The sequence below is a fragment of the Anabrus simplex genome, chromosome 4 (assembly GCF_040414725.1).
Source record: "Anabrus simplex isolate iqAnaSimp1 chromosome 4, ASM4041472v1, whole genome shotgun sequence".
Lineage (NCBI taxonomy): Eukaryota > Metazoa > Arthropoda > Insecta > Orthoptera > Tettigoniidae > Anabrus > Anabrus simplex.
The window spans coordinates 290,608,022-290,626,141 of record NC_090268.1 but is presented as its reverse complement, the minus strand read 5'-3'; the positions used below and the strand labels follow the sequence as shown (position 1 = coordinate 290,626,141).

At 37.2% G+C, this 18,120-nt stretch overlaps 1 protein-coding gene across 3 annotated transcripts in view; it reads right to left on the bottom strand.

The window, feature by feature from the left end:
* Positions 1 to 18,120, bottom strand: part of mrn (general transcription factor IIH subunit 4 marionette) — a 127,751-nt gene that overhangs the window by 62,013 nt on the left and 47,618 nt on the right. For all 3 annotated transcript variants that reach the window (XR_010859973.2, XR_010859974.2, XM_067146472.2), the window contains exon 6: positions 6,344 to 6,427. Coding sequence is in view for 1 of the 3 variants with exons in the window: in XM_067146472.2 (XP_067002573.1) it covers positions 6,344 to 6,427 (84 nt within the window). In the remaining 2 variants the exon portion in view is untranslated. The remainder of the gene's footprint in view (positions 1 to 6,343; positions 6,428 to 18,120) is intronic.

Here is an 18,120-nt window from a genome sequence, read left to right as displayed (position 1 = left end):
GCTGGATAGCTGCAGTCGCTTAAGTGCGGCCAGTATTCAGTATTCGGGAGATAGTGGGTTCGAACCCCACTGTCGGCAGCCCTGAAGATGATTTTTCATGGTTTCCCATTTTCACACAAGGAAAATGCTGGGGCTGTACCTTAATTAAGGCCATGGCCGCTCCCTTCCCATTCCTGTCCCATAGACGCCGTAAGACCTATCTGTGTTGGTGCGACGTAAAGCAACTTGCAAAAAAAAAAAAACTAACTATAAAACCTCCCACATTCCCACATTGCCTCCATGTGTTCTGAGGCACACTGACTGAACCTTCCAAAAACCGCCTCAGTTTTTCATACTCCCCGACATCTTCAAGTTAACGGCAGCAGATGGGACATCGGCAACTTATTCTTAGAGATTCTTAGAACCTGTTCATAGGCCTATATCGCCCCTGCATTCCTACTAGTTGTCATGGTCACGGGTGTAGTTTCTGGCTGCTTCACAAGTACCGCATGGACAAGCCGATATTGAGTTTATTTTCCTGCTTTAATCCTCTTCATGCTAAAGGTAATGAAGAAAAGAAAAGCAGGTTCGAAGTTGCAGAAATGAGTGCAGGGGAAAATATTAGGGTATCACGTGCAAGTGATAAAGGCGCAGTAGCAACACTAGCACAACTAAACGTAAACAGTTTCTTTCCCCGCAAGAATTTCATTTCATGTCTCCTTATCCTTGTGCTACGTTCTAACAATGCGATGTAATAATTACGAGTGACACGATAATACAATGTTTAGCTCGTATAAAGGTAAAAAAAATAACTTTCAATTTTATGCCAACATGTGGTATCGCAATGCCTCTGAGTGTGTGTATCAGGACCCCTCTCACCAACACCCAGCTGGTTATCAACATTCGTTCAACTTCGTAGACAATCGGGATCTTTCGACTGGCTGTTTGGCGGCATAATATGTATCAGCTGGCAAGTCGGCTGTTTCCTGCATAGAGTCGGGATGTTTCTTTGTTTCGTAATAGTTTATTCACCTCACTAATAATGGACACGGAAAATCTTATCAGTTTAGTTCCAAAACGTAATTTCCTCTACGACAAGACCCATAAGCATTACTGCAACAACATAAGAGAGAATGTCTGGAAGGAAATAAGCAAGGGAATGTAAACCAAACAGGTTAGAATATTCAATTTTGTGGTAGATTAGGCCTATACGGTACGTTATTTCGCAATTATTGTTGACCTTATTTCAAATCATATTATCATGTTGGAGTCCATATACAGTACGGTATGTCAGTACGATAATTGACATGGCTTGGAATGTACAGTATTTACCGTGAACAATTTTGTAAGTGGCATTCCCTACGGTTGTTGTTCATGTATTCCTAACAATCAGTACAGTAATGCATAAGAGGCTGCTGAGTTGTGGACAAATACATTTTTCGGCTTTTAATTAATGTTGATGCCACCTCGATTAATGACTTCACCCTGTAGCGGCACACAACTTACTGCATTAATGTTTTATCAAAGCATCCATTGCGTGCCTTGTGTTTCCCGTGTAGAATCCCATTCGATTCTATTCTGCTTGATGTAAACGGTGGAGTGGAAATTACGACTGATGGGTTTGATTCGATTCCACAAGGTGAGAGTGAACATGTGGTGGAGGTTTTGTTACAGTGTGACATCATATGGCCTTGGCAAGCCCAGAGAGACTCCACGACAGGCGCAAACGGTCTAACACAGGGTTCAACTTGCACGGGGACTGGAGGGTTCTAACCGTAAGCTGCTCTGAGCGGACGTTTTCTATCTCAAGGGGCTCTAAAATTTGAACTGTTTAACCGGGAAATATATTTACAACAGAACACTTTAAGCGGGATAAATATGCATATATCTTAATGCAACCGATCAAGGGACCAAAAATATCACACTTCTTAGGCGGGAACTTCTTAACCGAGTTTCACTGTATTATAAATCAATACTGACCTACACTTGAGCAGCCTGGACTTGACTAAGAAGAACCAAAGTAAGATACAAGCAGCTGAAATGAGGTTCTTGATGAGCATACAGGGAAAAACAAGACAAGTTAAAATACGAAATAAGGAAATAAGGAGAAGCGTGGGAGTCTGTAAACTTCAAGAAGAGACTGATATAGTGAAGTTAAAATAGTTTGGACACATGATGAGAAAGCCAGGAGAGAGAATACCAGAGAGAACATTCATGGACACAGAGACTGCAAAGAGGCCTAGGGAACAGCCTAGAATGAGACGGAGGAGTTCTGTTGTGGACTGTATTGCAAATAGAGGAGTCAACAGCAATAAAGTACCAGAAGAAGAGTGGTGGAAAGATCAAGAAAGGTGGAGGGCTTTGGTACACTACTCTATATTTACATGTATTTAAATACGTAATCCATTAATGACAGAAAAATGCTAAAAATAAAATAGTTTTCAATTTCTAAACAGTTCATACATGTTATTTTAGAGCATATACCTTGTTTTTAATGTATGCAAGTGCATGCATTTTTTGCTATTTGTCAGTGAATATGTGAATTTGCACCCTAGTCGTGAGAAAAAAGAGAATACTATGATCAAAAATTTCAGGTGCGTTATGGTGTACCAGAGGGAAGGGGGCCACCAGGAATACCCAGAATAAGATGGTGATATCAGGTTCTAAAAGATATGAGGAGGATGGGTCTGAAACAAGACTGAAATAAAGGGTGGCGTGGCAGTGTGTTGGCGTAGGGATGTGGTGACTCCATCGCCCAGTGAGCAACCACTGCAATCAGCCTCCCGAGTATTGGCGGGTAAACCATAGACTTAACTGACATAATGAAATGTGCATCAGGCACAGACCATCTAGTGCATAACGAGGTATCGACATGAAGATCCATGGTAGGCCTAGCAAGCCAGTGGTAGCGTCTTCGAATTGCTTTCAACAATCAAATGAGCCTCAGATGGAGATCAAAAATAATAACGAAATTGACAAAGTCTTTGAGCAGATCTGGCAGGTATGATGGCCAACATGGCTCCGATGAAAGACAGATATGTCCGAAGCACAATGTAAGAATTGGAACTATGAATATTTTGACCCTGACTGGAAAAACTGAAGAACTTACCGATATGATGAAGAGGAAAAATCTATCCATATTGGGAATGAGTTAAACAAAATGGAGAAAGGCAGGTAGCACGATTCTCAGAAATGACTACAAATTGTTATGGAGTGGACGCGAACAAGAGGCCAGAAATGCTGTAGCTTTCCTGATAACAAAAGACATGGACGCCATTACTGAAGTATAAGAATGATAGGATCATTAAATTATCTATGCAGGTGGATCTACAAATTACACGGTAATGCAGGTATATGCACCACAGGTTGGATGTAATGCTCAAGAGAAGGAACAATTCTGTCAAGATCTAGAAGATATAATTGATAAAGAAAATATCATCATTGGGGACTTAAATGCACAAGTTGGGACACACTTGGTTATGAGGAAATCATTGGACTACAGGGGTTTCAGAACAGAAATGCAGAAGGCGAACAATTGCTTGATTTGTGCAGAAGAAATGGATTGATCATCAGAAATACCTTCTTCCAAAAACAAGACAGCCACAAGATAACAAGATATAGCTGGGATGGAAAACATAAGTCTCTCATCGACTATATCATCACTAACAAAGGAGGAGGGAAATATGTAACTGATGCCAAAGTTATCCTCAGTCAGAATATGGAGAGTGATCATAGATTATTGATAGCAGACCTAAATCATGTGGCTAACACAACCCTGAAGAAAAGAAAAAGTTAAGACTTGGAAATTAGAAGAAGCCAAGCTGAAGGAAGAATATAAAATAAGGATACAGAGACACTTACCTAAAGAGGAAATGAATACAGCAGAAGAAGATGGAAAAATTTTTAAAGATACTTTGGGTGAAGCTAAAGACCTGTGTGGAGTAACAAGATTGACCATGAAAGAAAAAAATAGACACCTTGGTGGAATGACAGATTCAGATCGGCTATGAAAAAGAGAAATTGGGCAAAAAAGATACTAGACAAAGAAAAGCAAAGAGATGCACAAGATCTAGGTGGCCAAGAAATGACTATACTACAGGAACTCTACAGGGCAAAAAACTTACAGCTAAGAGGATAGTAAGAGAAGAGAAAGAGAAAAAATGGAATGAGTTTGTGGAAAAGTTAGAAGAGGACAGCAGAGGAAACAAACTTCTTTACAGAGTAATTAAAAATAAGCAAAATAATCTAAAAGACATCAAGGTAATAGAGCAGAACAATGGCTCAGTAGTACGAGAGGAAGATGGTATCAGGAGAGAATTCAAGACCTTCTTTGACAAATTCCTGAATGGAGAGGCATCAAATGTAATTCAAAACAGAGAAGAATCTGGAAAAAATGATGAGCCCATTAAAAATATGGAGCCACCAATCACATGGCTGGAGATAGAGAAGAGCCTTAAAAGTATGAAGAAAGGGAAAGCTGCAGGAATAGACGAGTTAAGCGTGGACATGTTGAGAGCAGAAGGAACCCCAGCAATCCAATGGCTATATAGACTCCTAAATGTAGTATGGCAGAAAAATACCACCCCAGAAGACGGGAAGAAAGGTACAATTGTACCTATATTCCAGAAAGGCAGGAGACGGAAATGTACCAACTACCGTGGCATCACTACTCTCTCATGGACTAAAAATTCTGGAAAAAATAATAGAGGATAGACTACGAGAAATTGTAGAACCACCTTTAGAAGAGGAACAATATGGCTTTAGGCCTGGAAGATCAACAAATCTTATATTTGCTGTCAAGATGCTAATGGAAAAACATCGGGGAAAAGAGAAGCCTTTATAACTACTGTTCCTTGACATCGAAAAGGTCTATGACAGCATACCAAGCTGTGAACAAGTCAGTTCTGGGCTGTCAGACTCGTTTGAGACAAAAAAAGGGAGTACAACAAGGTAGTGCATTGTCGCCCCCTATTATTTATCATTGTAATGGATACCATATTAAAGGTGCTAAAAGAAAAGGGGCAACTAGACTTAAAAGCATTTGCAGATGAGGTAGTAATTTGGAGTAACTCAGAGAAAGATGCGGAAGAGAGATTGCAGGAGTAAAGTCAGGAGTTTGAGAGATATGGATTAAACATCAACAAGGCTAAAACGGTGGTGCTGAAGGTACAGAAGGGTGACAATCAGCCAGAAATCATGCTAAATGGCACTAAGCTGGACAGTGTCACAGAATTTAAGTACTTGGGTAGTGTAATGTCCAAGGATAACTTAGCTAAATATGAATTAAACAGTCAAATCAGCAAGGCAATACATTTTTACCTCCAAGTAAGACAGCAAGTATGGGATAAACAAGTACCACTCAAAACCAAGATGACACCGTATAAATCATACTACACCCCTATCCTCACATACAGCCTGGAAACTGCTACATTAACAAGAAAGGACAACTCGAAACTCCAAGCAGCAGAAATGAAGTTCCTATGCACAATGATCCAGAAGACCAGGAGGGATAAAATCAGGAATGAAAAAGTCAGAGAAGACGTAGGACTGGAAGACTCCTTACTCCAAAATATCCAAAAGGCAAGACTGAAGTGGTTTGGTCATGTGAAAAGAATGAATACCAACAGGTCTGCAAGAAAGGAGTACGAAAGAAAAATAAGGGGAAAGAGACCAGTGGGCAGACCTAGAGAAAAATGGACAGACTTAGTGAAGAAGGATGTAGAGGAGAGTGGTCAGGATTGGGAGCAGATTGTGAATGAAGAATGGTTCATGGAACGAACAAAATGGAAGGGGCTCGTATACCACACCTGGGAAACTGGAGTTGGTCAACGATGATGATGATGATGTGTGTGTGTTGATCAGGTTAAGTAACATGACCAACTGGGGAACCAGTGGCCACAACAGGAATTGAATAAAATTCAATCAAAAAGATCACAAGTAGTTTTACAGATGTAATACCCTTTTAATTATCAATGTAGAGGTAGGAAAAACTTACAAGAACATACAGTATACATGCACAGCAAACAGATGGATAGCAGAGATTTTTCATGTAAAAATGAAACAACACACATAAGAAACATATGAAAGACAAAACATTTGGCTGCTGCCATTGCCAGTGAGGGACAGAGTGACTATTCTTGGAAAATACATTATTACTGTCTGTCACTATCATTCTTAGGGATGAAAATATACATGTGCAAATGTTTATTACATACAGAGGTTGAACAACTTTGCAGTAGAATATTTACATTGTTGGGAACATAAAACCAAAAATCATTTTTAGGTATACTGTATTACAAAAAGATAAAAATGTCTAGCTGCAAGGAAAATATCAAAATTATGGTAAACAGCTGCAAATTCTCACCTTGCGCTGGTAAACTAATCCAAACTCTCTCAAATGTTGTAGGAAGACAAGCAGACCTTCACTCATCCCTTCAGTACTGTAGTCCTACAAAGGAAGGATAGAGAACTTCAGCAATCACAACTGAAAGTATATAATTATGATATGCTTTTATAATTACAATGCAGCAGAGCTTGTTTTCAACTATCAAGGAGTATGTATTGAATGGGCAAGAAAAAATAAAATTGCAAGTGGAAATATTAAATATATTGAGAATATTTTAGATATGAAAGGCTAGTAATTTCAGTACAGACAATGGAATTAGATTTTTAAAAGTCCCCAGTGACAGTTGCCAGAGCTTATAATAAAATACAGTACTTAAATCATGTATAGCATACATTCTAATATATTCTGGGTAGATGAAAACATTTTTCAAAAAAAAAATTTTAGTAAAAGAAAAATAATCCACTATATTTGTTACAATTTCAACTATTTCTATTTTAGTTCTGTTATCTTTCATCCTCAAAATTCATGTCAATTATGCTGTGTGTTGTTTCACTCGTTAATCAAAATAGCAAGTCATCACTAATCACCATCAATAATCTTTTTTTTCTTTTTTTCTTTTTTTTTTTTTTTTTTTTTTTTTTTTTTTTTTTTTTTTTTTTGCTTTACGTCGCACCGACACAGATAGGTCTTATGGCGACGATTCAATAATCATTGGGCCTAACCCTAATAATACCAATTGTCCCCATTTTTCAGGGCCATGAAAATTTTACTTTCTGTCCCTGGAAGAAATCTGTCCCTGTAATGTCCCCAGATTTGATCACAGGTCTGCAGAGATCTGTGGATTTTCACTGTTCATTATTATTTTGGTTTTACGTCAACAATAACATTCCATGACATTTTAATTAATTTTTTATAAAATACATAAGTAAACATATGCAATTTTACTTTCCTTTTCTGTGTTCTCCAGTTGTGATATCTTTGGTTTACTCCTCGCACCCGTTAATCTTTTTAGAAACAAATGAATGTCAGTTTCGTAGCATGTAACTTACTTTGTTTGAAGCAGTTCGTGATGTCTGTAAGTGGATGATACACCTGGGTGGTGGTAAATGTTATTAGAATAGCTTATAAAGTTACAAAATGTCTAAAAGTGTTTTCCATAAGTGATTTGATGTCAAAGGAGTTTCATTTTCTTCATCAATGAGTAAATGAATCCACTGACCTTTATTCTTTATGCCAAATAATATTTAGCGACAGGAGCATCGGAAAAAGGTCAAATGTAAACCACACGTGAAGAAAAAACATGTCAGAGGTTTGGGTTGTGAAAATGGTAAGGTGAAGTAAGTAAATAAAAATACCATCCATCTTCATTATAGACTGTTATGCCTTTCAGCATTCAGTCTGCAAGCATCTGTGAATTTACTAAATGCTGCCACAATCCTCTATTTGTAATAGTTGTGTTTAGCTCTAAAAATCTTATCTTTAAATCATTAGAAACAGAGTTTAACCATCGTCGACTTGGTGACCCTCTACTTCTCTTACTCTCTCTGACTGAGTCCATTATTCTCCTATGTAACCTATCCTCCTCCATTTGTCTCACATTACCCCACCAACGAAGGTGGTTTATGGATGCAGCTTTATCAATCGAGTTCATTCCTAACTTAGCCTTTATCTCCTCACACCAATTACCCTCTGTCATTGTTCCCACCTGTTTGTACTAGCGATCATTCTCACAACTTTCATGTTGTTACTTCTACCATCTTCTCACATTACCCCACCAACGAAGGCGGTTTATGGATACAGCTTCATCAATAGAGTTCATTCCTAACGTAGCCTTTATCTCCTATCTGTGTAGGTGCGACGTAAAGCAACTAGCAAAAAAAACTCCTCACACCGATTACCCTTTGCCATTGTTTCCACTTGTTTGTACTAGCGATCATTCTCACAACTTTCATATCTGTTACTTCTTACTTATGAGTAAGATATGCTGAGTCCACCCAGCTTTCACTCCCAAAAAGCAAAGGTGGTCTGAAAACAGATCGGTGTAAAGATAGTGTAAATCAGATCGATGTAAAGATAATGTAAATAAGAATGTTTTGAATATTGTCAAATTTTTAAATGTATGAAACCATGTAACTGAACAGAAAATAAACAAACAGCACATGACAAAAGTAGTTTTTACTCATGTTTATACCAGTCCCTAGGAATTTTGAAAAAAATTATGGTAACCTTACCTTACACAGGTACAGCCACATCGGAGCAAATATAGTTCCTCACCATTTAACAGTATCTTTTCATCTCTCCGCTTCAACCCTTCGATCTTCATTTATATTCTGAATTCAAATCTTTCTCCACTTTATCACCCAAATTTTTCCTGACATATTTTCTTAATATATCTTCATTTCTTCCATCTCTCTGTGTTCAGGTTTCAAATATAATAAAACAAATATTTTCTTCCTTTCATTCTCTACACCAGCCAAAATACATTTTTACAGAGAAACTAAAATGAACACTGATCGAAACACTTATATTGCCTCATTCTGATTTCTGTGACACATACAAGAACACATAGGTGATCCTACAAAATCGACAATGAGGACAGAATGCATGTGTACGATACATAGGTAATCTGAGGTACTTCGACCACGTATCTCTGCCATTTATTTACCGATCTTGGCCACATCTAATTACGCAGCGTACTTACCACACCCTAAGCATCCTTCAAAAAATACTAAATTACTTATAACCCTGAGAGTTTCCTCCAGTTTCATAACTTACCTACCTGAGAAATTCCTTTAATTACCTCTCCTCACAGAAATACCTGAGCATGTACCACCACCCCTCATGCATTGCCAACCCACAGAACTATCACGTTAACCAATTCCTTCACAGTGTTTGCATCTCCTGATTCAAACAAAATTTCTGAGAATATAAGGGCTATTCTCAGCAGGGCTATATGCCTTCACTGGCAGGATCTAGTGTTTACATGCACTATGTCTTCTGGTATGGGCTAGAGCAATTTTGTTACACTGATCTGTCTCAGTCTAATGCTTGGCTTTGATAATATGAAAGTGACTGAGGTATGAGCGATGCTAGTAATGCCATTCCTTACGAATGGTGTGAAAATGTTGCTCATAGGGTCAGCTGGTGCATGCATTTCAGTGGGCTTGGCAGATTGATATGTAATAGCAACTTCTGGCTCACTGAAGAAAGCTACGAGAAACTACCTCACTCCTCATTTCCATAGTATGCCTCTTCAATGACACCTGGGCTGATGGCAGAGCTGTTGAGGTCCAAACCAGCCTCAGGGCTGAGCACTCAACATATATACATCAATACTGCGTGCTCCAGCAAAGGCTTTTGAACAAATAATTTATTGCCAAAAATTTTGCTCACGTAAAATGTTACATTATTCGCTTTCAACATGGTTCTTTTACCAGGCAGGTCCACATTTACTAACCTTGCAGATTTTGCTCAAAACATTTTTAATGGAATGGATAATAAGAATCAAAAGATGTGATTTACACTGATTTTTCAAAAACTGGATAATGACATACTACAGCACTTTCTAATTATAGCCTGTCCAGTAAGTTTTTGAAATTAATATCATCTTATCTCTTTGAGTCAACAGTACTATTTGAATAGAAAATAGAAAACACAGTTTTAGAAAGGTCTAATTTAGTCAAAGAATTAGGAATTTTAATGGATAGTACATTGTCCTTTAAAGGGCACATTGAAAAAATTACAAATGAGGTCTACAGATCCTTAGGTTTTGTGGTTCGGAATTCGAGGAAACTAAAAAAATGTTGATACTTTAATTACTCTATAATACATTATTGTTTATAGTAAACTGAATATGCATGTTTTGTATGGACACCTCATTACAAAGTGCAACAGTGAAAAAAACTTTTTTCACAAAAGTACTTCATGCATTTCTACCTCCTGAATTAAAAAATGACACTGAAAATATTGTATCATCCACAGTTTTGGCACAAAACATATACTTTGTTAATAATATCACATACTGAAGTAGTACTTATAAATGCTACACGAATCGTGCTGAACTAGAAGACAAGTTTAAACCAACAACATATTGAAATACGCACACAATGAACAGATGCATACATAGAATTTGGTAGAAAACATGCACTGACGTAATTCGTTCCATGCTTTCTTAGTTGTCATGGCGTGGCCCCTGCTTTTGATCTTATAGGGCATTTCCATGTGCTCACGGTGAAGCATCCAGCAGTAGTCACCCATCATCTGAACATCCCAAGTTCCCTGGTATTGTCATTCCATGTCCTTTATATCCTGATGGAACCTTTCACCCTTGTTCCTCACTTACAGCACCCAGATTTGGAGGAAAAACTCAAGGTGAAAATGTAAAAAATGTAACTCCAAACTCATTGAGCATCCCAGCATTTTTTCCACTATGTCAACATACTCTGGGCTACGACTGTTTCCCAGGAAGTTTTGAACCACACATTTAAAGGTAGTCCAGGCTTCTCACTCCATGGCATTCTCATCGAATGAAGGAAATCATCTAGCATTACTTTCCGAATATTGGGACCAGTGAAAATGCCCTCCTTCAACTTAGCATCTGACAGTTTGGGGAACTTGTTACATAGATATTTGAAACAGTTGCCACACCTAGGTAATGCTTTGACAAACTGCTTCATTATGCCCAGTTTGAGGTGCAGAGGTGGCAGAGTATTCTGTCTCCACTAGATGGTCAAACTTGATATTTTTGTCCCCTAGAACCAATTCCAACCTTCAGGGCCACTGCTTATATACAATATTTTCAGTGTCGTTTTTTAATTCAGGAGGCAGAAAAGAAATACATAAAGTACTTTTGTGAACAGTGAATATTATTATATTATACTAGCAAGATACCCGTGCTTCGCTACGGTATTATACTGAAATTTATAATTGAATGCTTATTGCTATAGATATATAATCCACCAAAATTCGCGATCTGACTAGTTTTCTGCGAGAATCCGCCAAAATTCGCGATCTGACTCATTTTCTATTGGATTACGGCAAGTTTCCTCCCATTTTCAATTTTCTTTCCAGCAATCGATTTTGTACTTCCCGGGTTAGGTCGAGGTATTCCACCCAGTCAGTTGGGTCCCTAAATCTTTGCCATCTTTTCCTATAAGCATTTTTAATAGGGATCAAATCCTTCAGGAGATCCGGCGTGGTGTCGTCTTGGGTGCCCTGGCGATACTGAACCCGCGGCCGTACTGCATTCTTAGTCATTACCCGTCCAGGACCAGTTTCCAGCGCGGTCCGCACATTTGACGACGGTCCAGAACATTATTATTATCATCATCATCATCATTATTATTATTATTATTATTATTATTATTATTATTATTATTATTATTATTATTATAGATGTTCTGGACCCCACAGCAAGATGCTAGACTGCTACTTAGCGGTAAATGATCGATGAATGACAAATGGAATGAAATATTGGACAGTGTTGCTGGAATGAATGATGACAGGGAAAACCAGAGTATCCAGAGAAAAACCTGTCCCGTATCCATTTTGTCCAGCACGAATGTCACACGGAATGACCGGCATTTGAACCACGGAACCCAGTTGTGAGAGGCCGGCGCGCTGCCGCCTGAGCAACGGAGGCTCCTTATAATTACATTATGAACAGTAAAATCAATTAAAAAATTAAAAGAAGGCGTGTTTCTTTGTGTTTAAAGGAGATTCCAAACACCAATGTTCCTCCCCAAAACGCGCTTTTCTTTGTTTTAAAGGAGATCCAAATACCAATTTTCACATCTGTAACAACGTTAGTTCTTATTAGATGTATGTATTCTCATACAATTAAGTTTCAATTTTTCAATTCTTTCACCCCCCCCCACCCCCTTCATTGGATTTTCCGAGAATACGTGTTTACTTTTAAAGCAAATTCCAAATATCAATTTTCACGTCTGTAACATCTTTATTTTTGAGATATCAGAAGCCTAATTAAAAGAAATCAACACCATTTTCAGTCACTTTTACCCCCCCCCCCTCCACCCAGGTGGTATTTCTGAAAACTAAAAATACACGTTTCCTTATTTTTTAAGTGAGATAAAAAATACCATTTTTCACTTCTGTAATATGTTTTTTCTAGATATACTGTAGAAATCCTCATTTTAAAATATCACCCCTTTTTAGTTCCCCTTAAGTAGTGTTTCCAAAAACAAATCGCCTATGTTTCTTTACATTTACAGGAGATTCCAAATACCCACTTTTTACATCTGTAACATTTTACGTTTCTCAGCTATTCTGTAGGTATAATCTTTCAAAAAATTCAACCCAATTTGTCACTCCTGTTTAACCGCCATTAATTGGATTTTCCCAAAACAAAAAAAAAATACGTGTTTCTTTGTTTTTAAAGGAAATTCTAAATAACAATTTTTAACATCTGTAAACTTTTAAAGTTTCAAGAAGTGGACATTCTCATCTAAAAAATTCATCCCCCTTTTCACCCCCCAATTATTTGGATTTTCCAAAAACAAAAAAATACTTGTTTCTTTATTTTTAAAGTAGATCCCAAATACCAATTTTCAAGTCCGTAATATCTTCAGGTTCTGAAATATAAGTATCCTCATTAAAGGCATTCAACCCCATTTTTCACCCTTTTCCATCCTTCCAATTGGGATTTTCCGAAAACAAATAAATATGTGTTTCTTTATTTTTAAAGGAGATTCTAAATACCAATTTTTACATCTATAAACTTTAAAAGTTTTGAGATATAGATACACTCATTTTAAAAATTCACTCCCTTTCAGCCCTCCCCCATTAATTGTATTTTCCAAAAACAAAAAATACATGTTTCTTTATTTTTAAAGCAGATCCTAAATGCCAATTTTCAGGTCTGTAATATCTTCAGGTTCTGAAATATAAGTATCCTCATTAAACGCATTCAACCCACTTTTCACACCTTTTCACCCCTCCTATTGGGATTTTCCGAAAACAAAAAAATACGTGTTTATTTTTAAAAGAGATCAAAAAGTACCAATTTTCAGGTCTGTAATATCTTCAGTTTCTGAGATATGTGTACCAGTATCCTGATTAAAGGCATTCAACCCCCTTTTCACCCTTTTTCGCCTCTCCTATTGGGATTTTCTGTAAACAAAAAAATACGTGTTTCCTTATTTTTAAAGAAGATTCTAAATAGCAATTTTTACATCTGTAAACTTTTATAGTTTTGAGATATAGATACACTCATTTTAAAATGTCACCCCCCTTTTCACCCCCTTAGGGACGGGATATCCAAAAATCCTCTCTTAGCGAGCACCTACATCTTAATATGAATATATCCCCAAAATTTCATTTCTTTATGTCCAGTAGTTTTGGTTCGGCGATGATGAATCAGTCAGTCAGTCAGTCAGGACAAGTTATTTTATATACATAGATTATTAATTTATTATTTACAGAGTTTACGCCCACATTGGAGCACTTAAATCAGACTACAACAAATTATATCATATGAATATGCATTTTATATCATATCATATTATATCATATTATATTTATTTTTTTACATCGTTATGCCCTACTCAGGAGCACGGATGAACTTGCTTAGCTGAAGTGTTGGCCTTCTTTTCCTCCCAAAATCTCTTCATCCTCTCGCTGAGCTTCTTCCTTCATTCTTCTGTCCAGGTTATAGTAGCTCTGGTGTTGGGTTCGTCTTCAAAGTGATGATTGTCGATTTTGGTTCTGAATTTACATCTGTCCTGTACAATATCTTCTGAGATGTTGATTTCCTGGAGATCTGTTTCAATTTCACGAAGCCAGCTGTTCTTCGTTTTTAATGAAAGGGCCAGGTTGAGAATTCTTTTAGTTAGCCTGTTAGTGTTCATTCTGATAATGTGTCCATAAAATTTCAATCGTCTTTTCCGAAAAGTGTGAGAAACGTTTTCAGAATGACAATATATCTCCTGGGATGATTTTTTTCTCCATATTCCACCTATACAAACTGGGATATCAATCAGAATATTATTATAATATCATTAAATTGCATTACCATTAATTACAAATTTACGCAATTTGCGCAAAAACTGTGGGTGGTACAATGTTTCGAGTATCATTTTCGAATTCTGTAGGTCGAAATACATAAAGAAAGAGTTTCTGTGACCTTCAAATTTGCTGCATTGTGATCAGAGATCAAAAAAAGTTCAGGAAAAATTTATTTCCATTCTGTATTACAAAATGCATCATATTTCAGCACTGAAAGAAAAGGTTTCATACAACAACTTCCTATATGAATTTAAGCTTTTGTCATTATGTGTAACAGAAGGGAAATTCTTCAGCAAATATTCTTGTACAAAAGAATGTGAGCAAAGACAGTGAGCTACTTGCTAGTGAACTTTAATCTGAACATTACGAATTTACAGACATGACAAACATTTTATTGTGAACACTCCAAAACAATGAATCACAAAAGTTGTCCAGTACAGCAGAAGTCCATCTATATATATAAAATAAGAGTTTTGTCTGTACATTGCTCAGAATTTGAAAATAATGGTATTTCTGTATCGGTCATGTCCATAGTAACAAGAAAATGCACTTTTTACTTTTCCGTAATTTCTGTCTGTCTGTCTGTATGTATGTATGTATGTATGTATGTACACGCATCACGAGAAAACGGTTGAAGAGAATTTAATGAAAATCGGTATGTGAAGTCAGGGGATGAGCCTCTACAATCTAGGCTATAAATCATTTTAATCACGCTGAGTAAAATGGTAGTTTAGGGGAAGGCCTAAAACTGAATTCTTAACTATTTATGTTATTAGTGGTCTAATGAAAATCGGTATGTGAAGTCGGGGGATGAGCCTCTACAATCTAGGCTATAAATCATTTTACTCACGCTGAATGAAATGGTAGTTTAGGGGAAGGCCTAAAATTGAATTCTCAACTATTTATGTTATTAGTGGTCGTATTTTAAAGACAATGGGTATGCAAAGTTGGGGAGTAAGTTGCTACAATCTAGGCTATCAATAATTGTATTCACGCTGAGAAAAATGGTAGTTTAGGGGAAGGCCTAAAATCTAATTCTCAAATATTGTTATTAGTTGTCCTATCTTGATGAAAATTGGTATGCAAAGTCAGCAAATAAGTCGCTATAGTCTAGGCTGTAAATTATTTTATTCACGCTGAGTGAAATGGTAGTTTATTTTTATTTTTATTTTTTGCTAGTTGTTTTACGTCGCACCGACACACATAGGTCTTACGGCGACGATGGGACAGGAAAGGACTAGGAGTGGGAAGGAAGTGGCCGTGGCCTTAATTAAGGTACAGCCCCAGCATTTGCCTGGTGTGAAAATGGGAAACCACGGAAAACCATTTTCAGGGCTGCCGACAGTGGGGCTCGAATCTACTATCTCCCGAATACTGGATACTGGCCGCACTTAAGCGACTGCAGCTATCGAGCTCGGTGAAATGGTAGTTTAGGGGAAGGCCTAAAATGTAGGGATCCCACTATCGGCAGCCCTGAAAATGGTTTTCCGTGGTTTCCCATTTTCACACCAGGCAAATGCTGGGGCTGTACCTTAATTAAGGCCACGGCCGCTTCCTTCCAACTCCTAGGCCTTTCCTATCCCATCGTCGCCATAAGACCTATCTGTGTCGGTGCGACGTAAAGCCCCTAGCAAAAAATATAAAATGTAATTCTCAAATATTTCTCATTAGAGGTGTAATCGATGAATGCTACATAACTAGGGTTATATAGTATTAAATTTCCTATTATTCATGTCTGATACATTGTTACCGTACTGGCTATGATCACAAAGATATTCATGATTTTGGATTTTTGTTACTAAGTCCATATCAGCGTCGAGTAACCAGAAATGGGTAAACAGTATTTAATGAAAATCGGTATGTAAAGTTGGAGAATAAGAAACTACAGTTTATGGTATAAAATATTTTACAAATCACAGAGACGAAAGAAAACTAAATGTGAAGGCCTACAATATAGAAAGCTCATAACATTGATCAACAATAACATTACATTGACCATTGTTTGTCGTGATGTGCTTTGTGTCATCTGTTGCCCTTCATCTCCGGTAGATAGGATTACTGCTGCTGCGTACAGAGTATTTTTATTTGATTTACGTCGTACTGACATAGATAGGTTTTATGGCGACGATGGGATAGGAAAGGGAAAGGGCTAGGAGTGCCTTAGACCTTAATTAAAGTACAGGCCCAGCATTTGACTGGTGTGAAAGTGGGGACACCACGGAATACCATCATCAGCGCTGCCGACAATGGGGTTCGAATCCACTATCTCTCGGATGCAAGCTCACAGCTGCGCACCGCTAACCACACGGTCAACTCGCCCAGTCGTACAGAGTGTAACAGCCTGCCTGAATATTGATGGGAAGTAGCTGGGGAGTTAGATAACCTTCTTCTTTAGCATGACATTCCCCTGGTTTTTAAATTTTCTGATACTACTGGTACATAACACACTGGATCATCATAGCATTCGGGCTATTCAATCCCTACTCTGAGGCACTGATTGGAATGAACAGTTTGCATATTTAGCGGAATAATGGCAGATGAGTGTTCATGGCAATCTGCGGCCTGGTCATCCCAGCACTGGAACTTTGGACTATTAGATTGGCACCGCAATCTAACCGCAGCACTGTTCGTTAAAAGTGATAAAACGTGCGGCTTTCCATTTGATCAAGTATTTTATATGATAGCATTGCTTTTAATCGCTACATTCATACTTACGTTTTTGTAATGACCTATGTTGATTTCAGGTTAAGAAAACCACAAAGTCAGTCTTTCTGAGAATCCTGTAGCGAAGCACGGGTACATAAGCTAGTTATTACATAAAATCAGCATCATGGTCCATATCGCACTTTAACACATTCACAACTAAGTATTTATTATTTTCCACCATGTCGATATATAAGTTGCTTAAGACAACTAATTGGTTAAAAGTGGTACATGTTTTGTATATTATTAACATCTTCAGCCACATAACACTGTTTAGATGAAAAATTCATATATTGACATTTTAAGTATCATTGCTTTGAGAGAAAGTGTCCTTAAAATTAGCTAATTATGCTAATTATGAATTTTTCATCTAAACAGTGTTATGTGACTGAAGATATTAATAATATACAAAACATGTACCACCACTTTTAACCAATAAGTTGCCTTAAGCAACTAATTGTATCGACAAGGTGGAAAATAAAAAATACTTGTGAAGTCTGTTAGAGTGAGAATCCATAACGACAAAAAATTTACTGGCTATAGCGGATTGTCGTTATATCCGATTTTCGTAAAAGTCAGTGGGAAAACCATATACAAATTAAAATCGATATGAAACGGCAATCAATTTATTCAAATCTTGCATTTTAGCGAATTTCCATACTACAGCTTGCTGGTTTGTTATTTTTCTAATTCTGAGACAATGTGAACACGTATGTTCAATGTAATTCCGAAAAAGCGTAGTGGTATCACTCCAGTGACTTCTGTGGTAAACTTTTCAGTTTTCTAATTAAAACACCATTATCTAACTTAACCTATATATTTCAAGCGCCAGTAGAGTAATGAAAACATTTTGCTATAAATTTACATGGGGACAGCCTTTCCAAAATTTAAGCAGACATGAGAAAATATAGTGAAACCTCATTATTGGATTTCCTCACTAACACGATTTCTCGCTTAGCGCGTCGTAAATTAGAAATCCCGATTCACATCATATTAAATCTATAAAAAAATACTTCACCGCGTCAAAAATTTACATTATTACCGCTTAGTATGATTTCATTTTTCCTAGC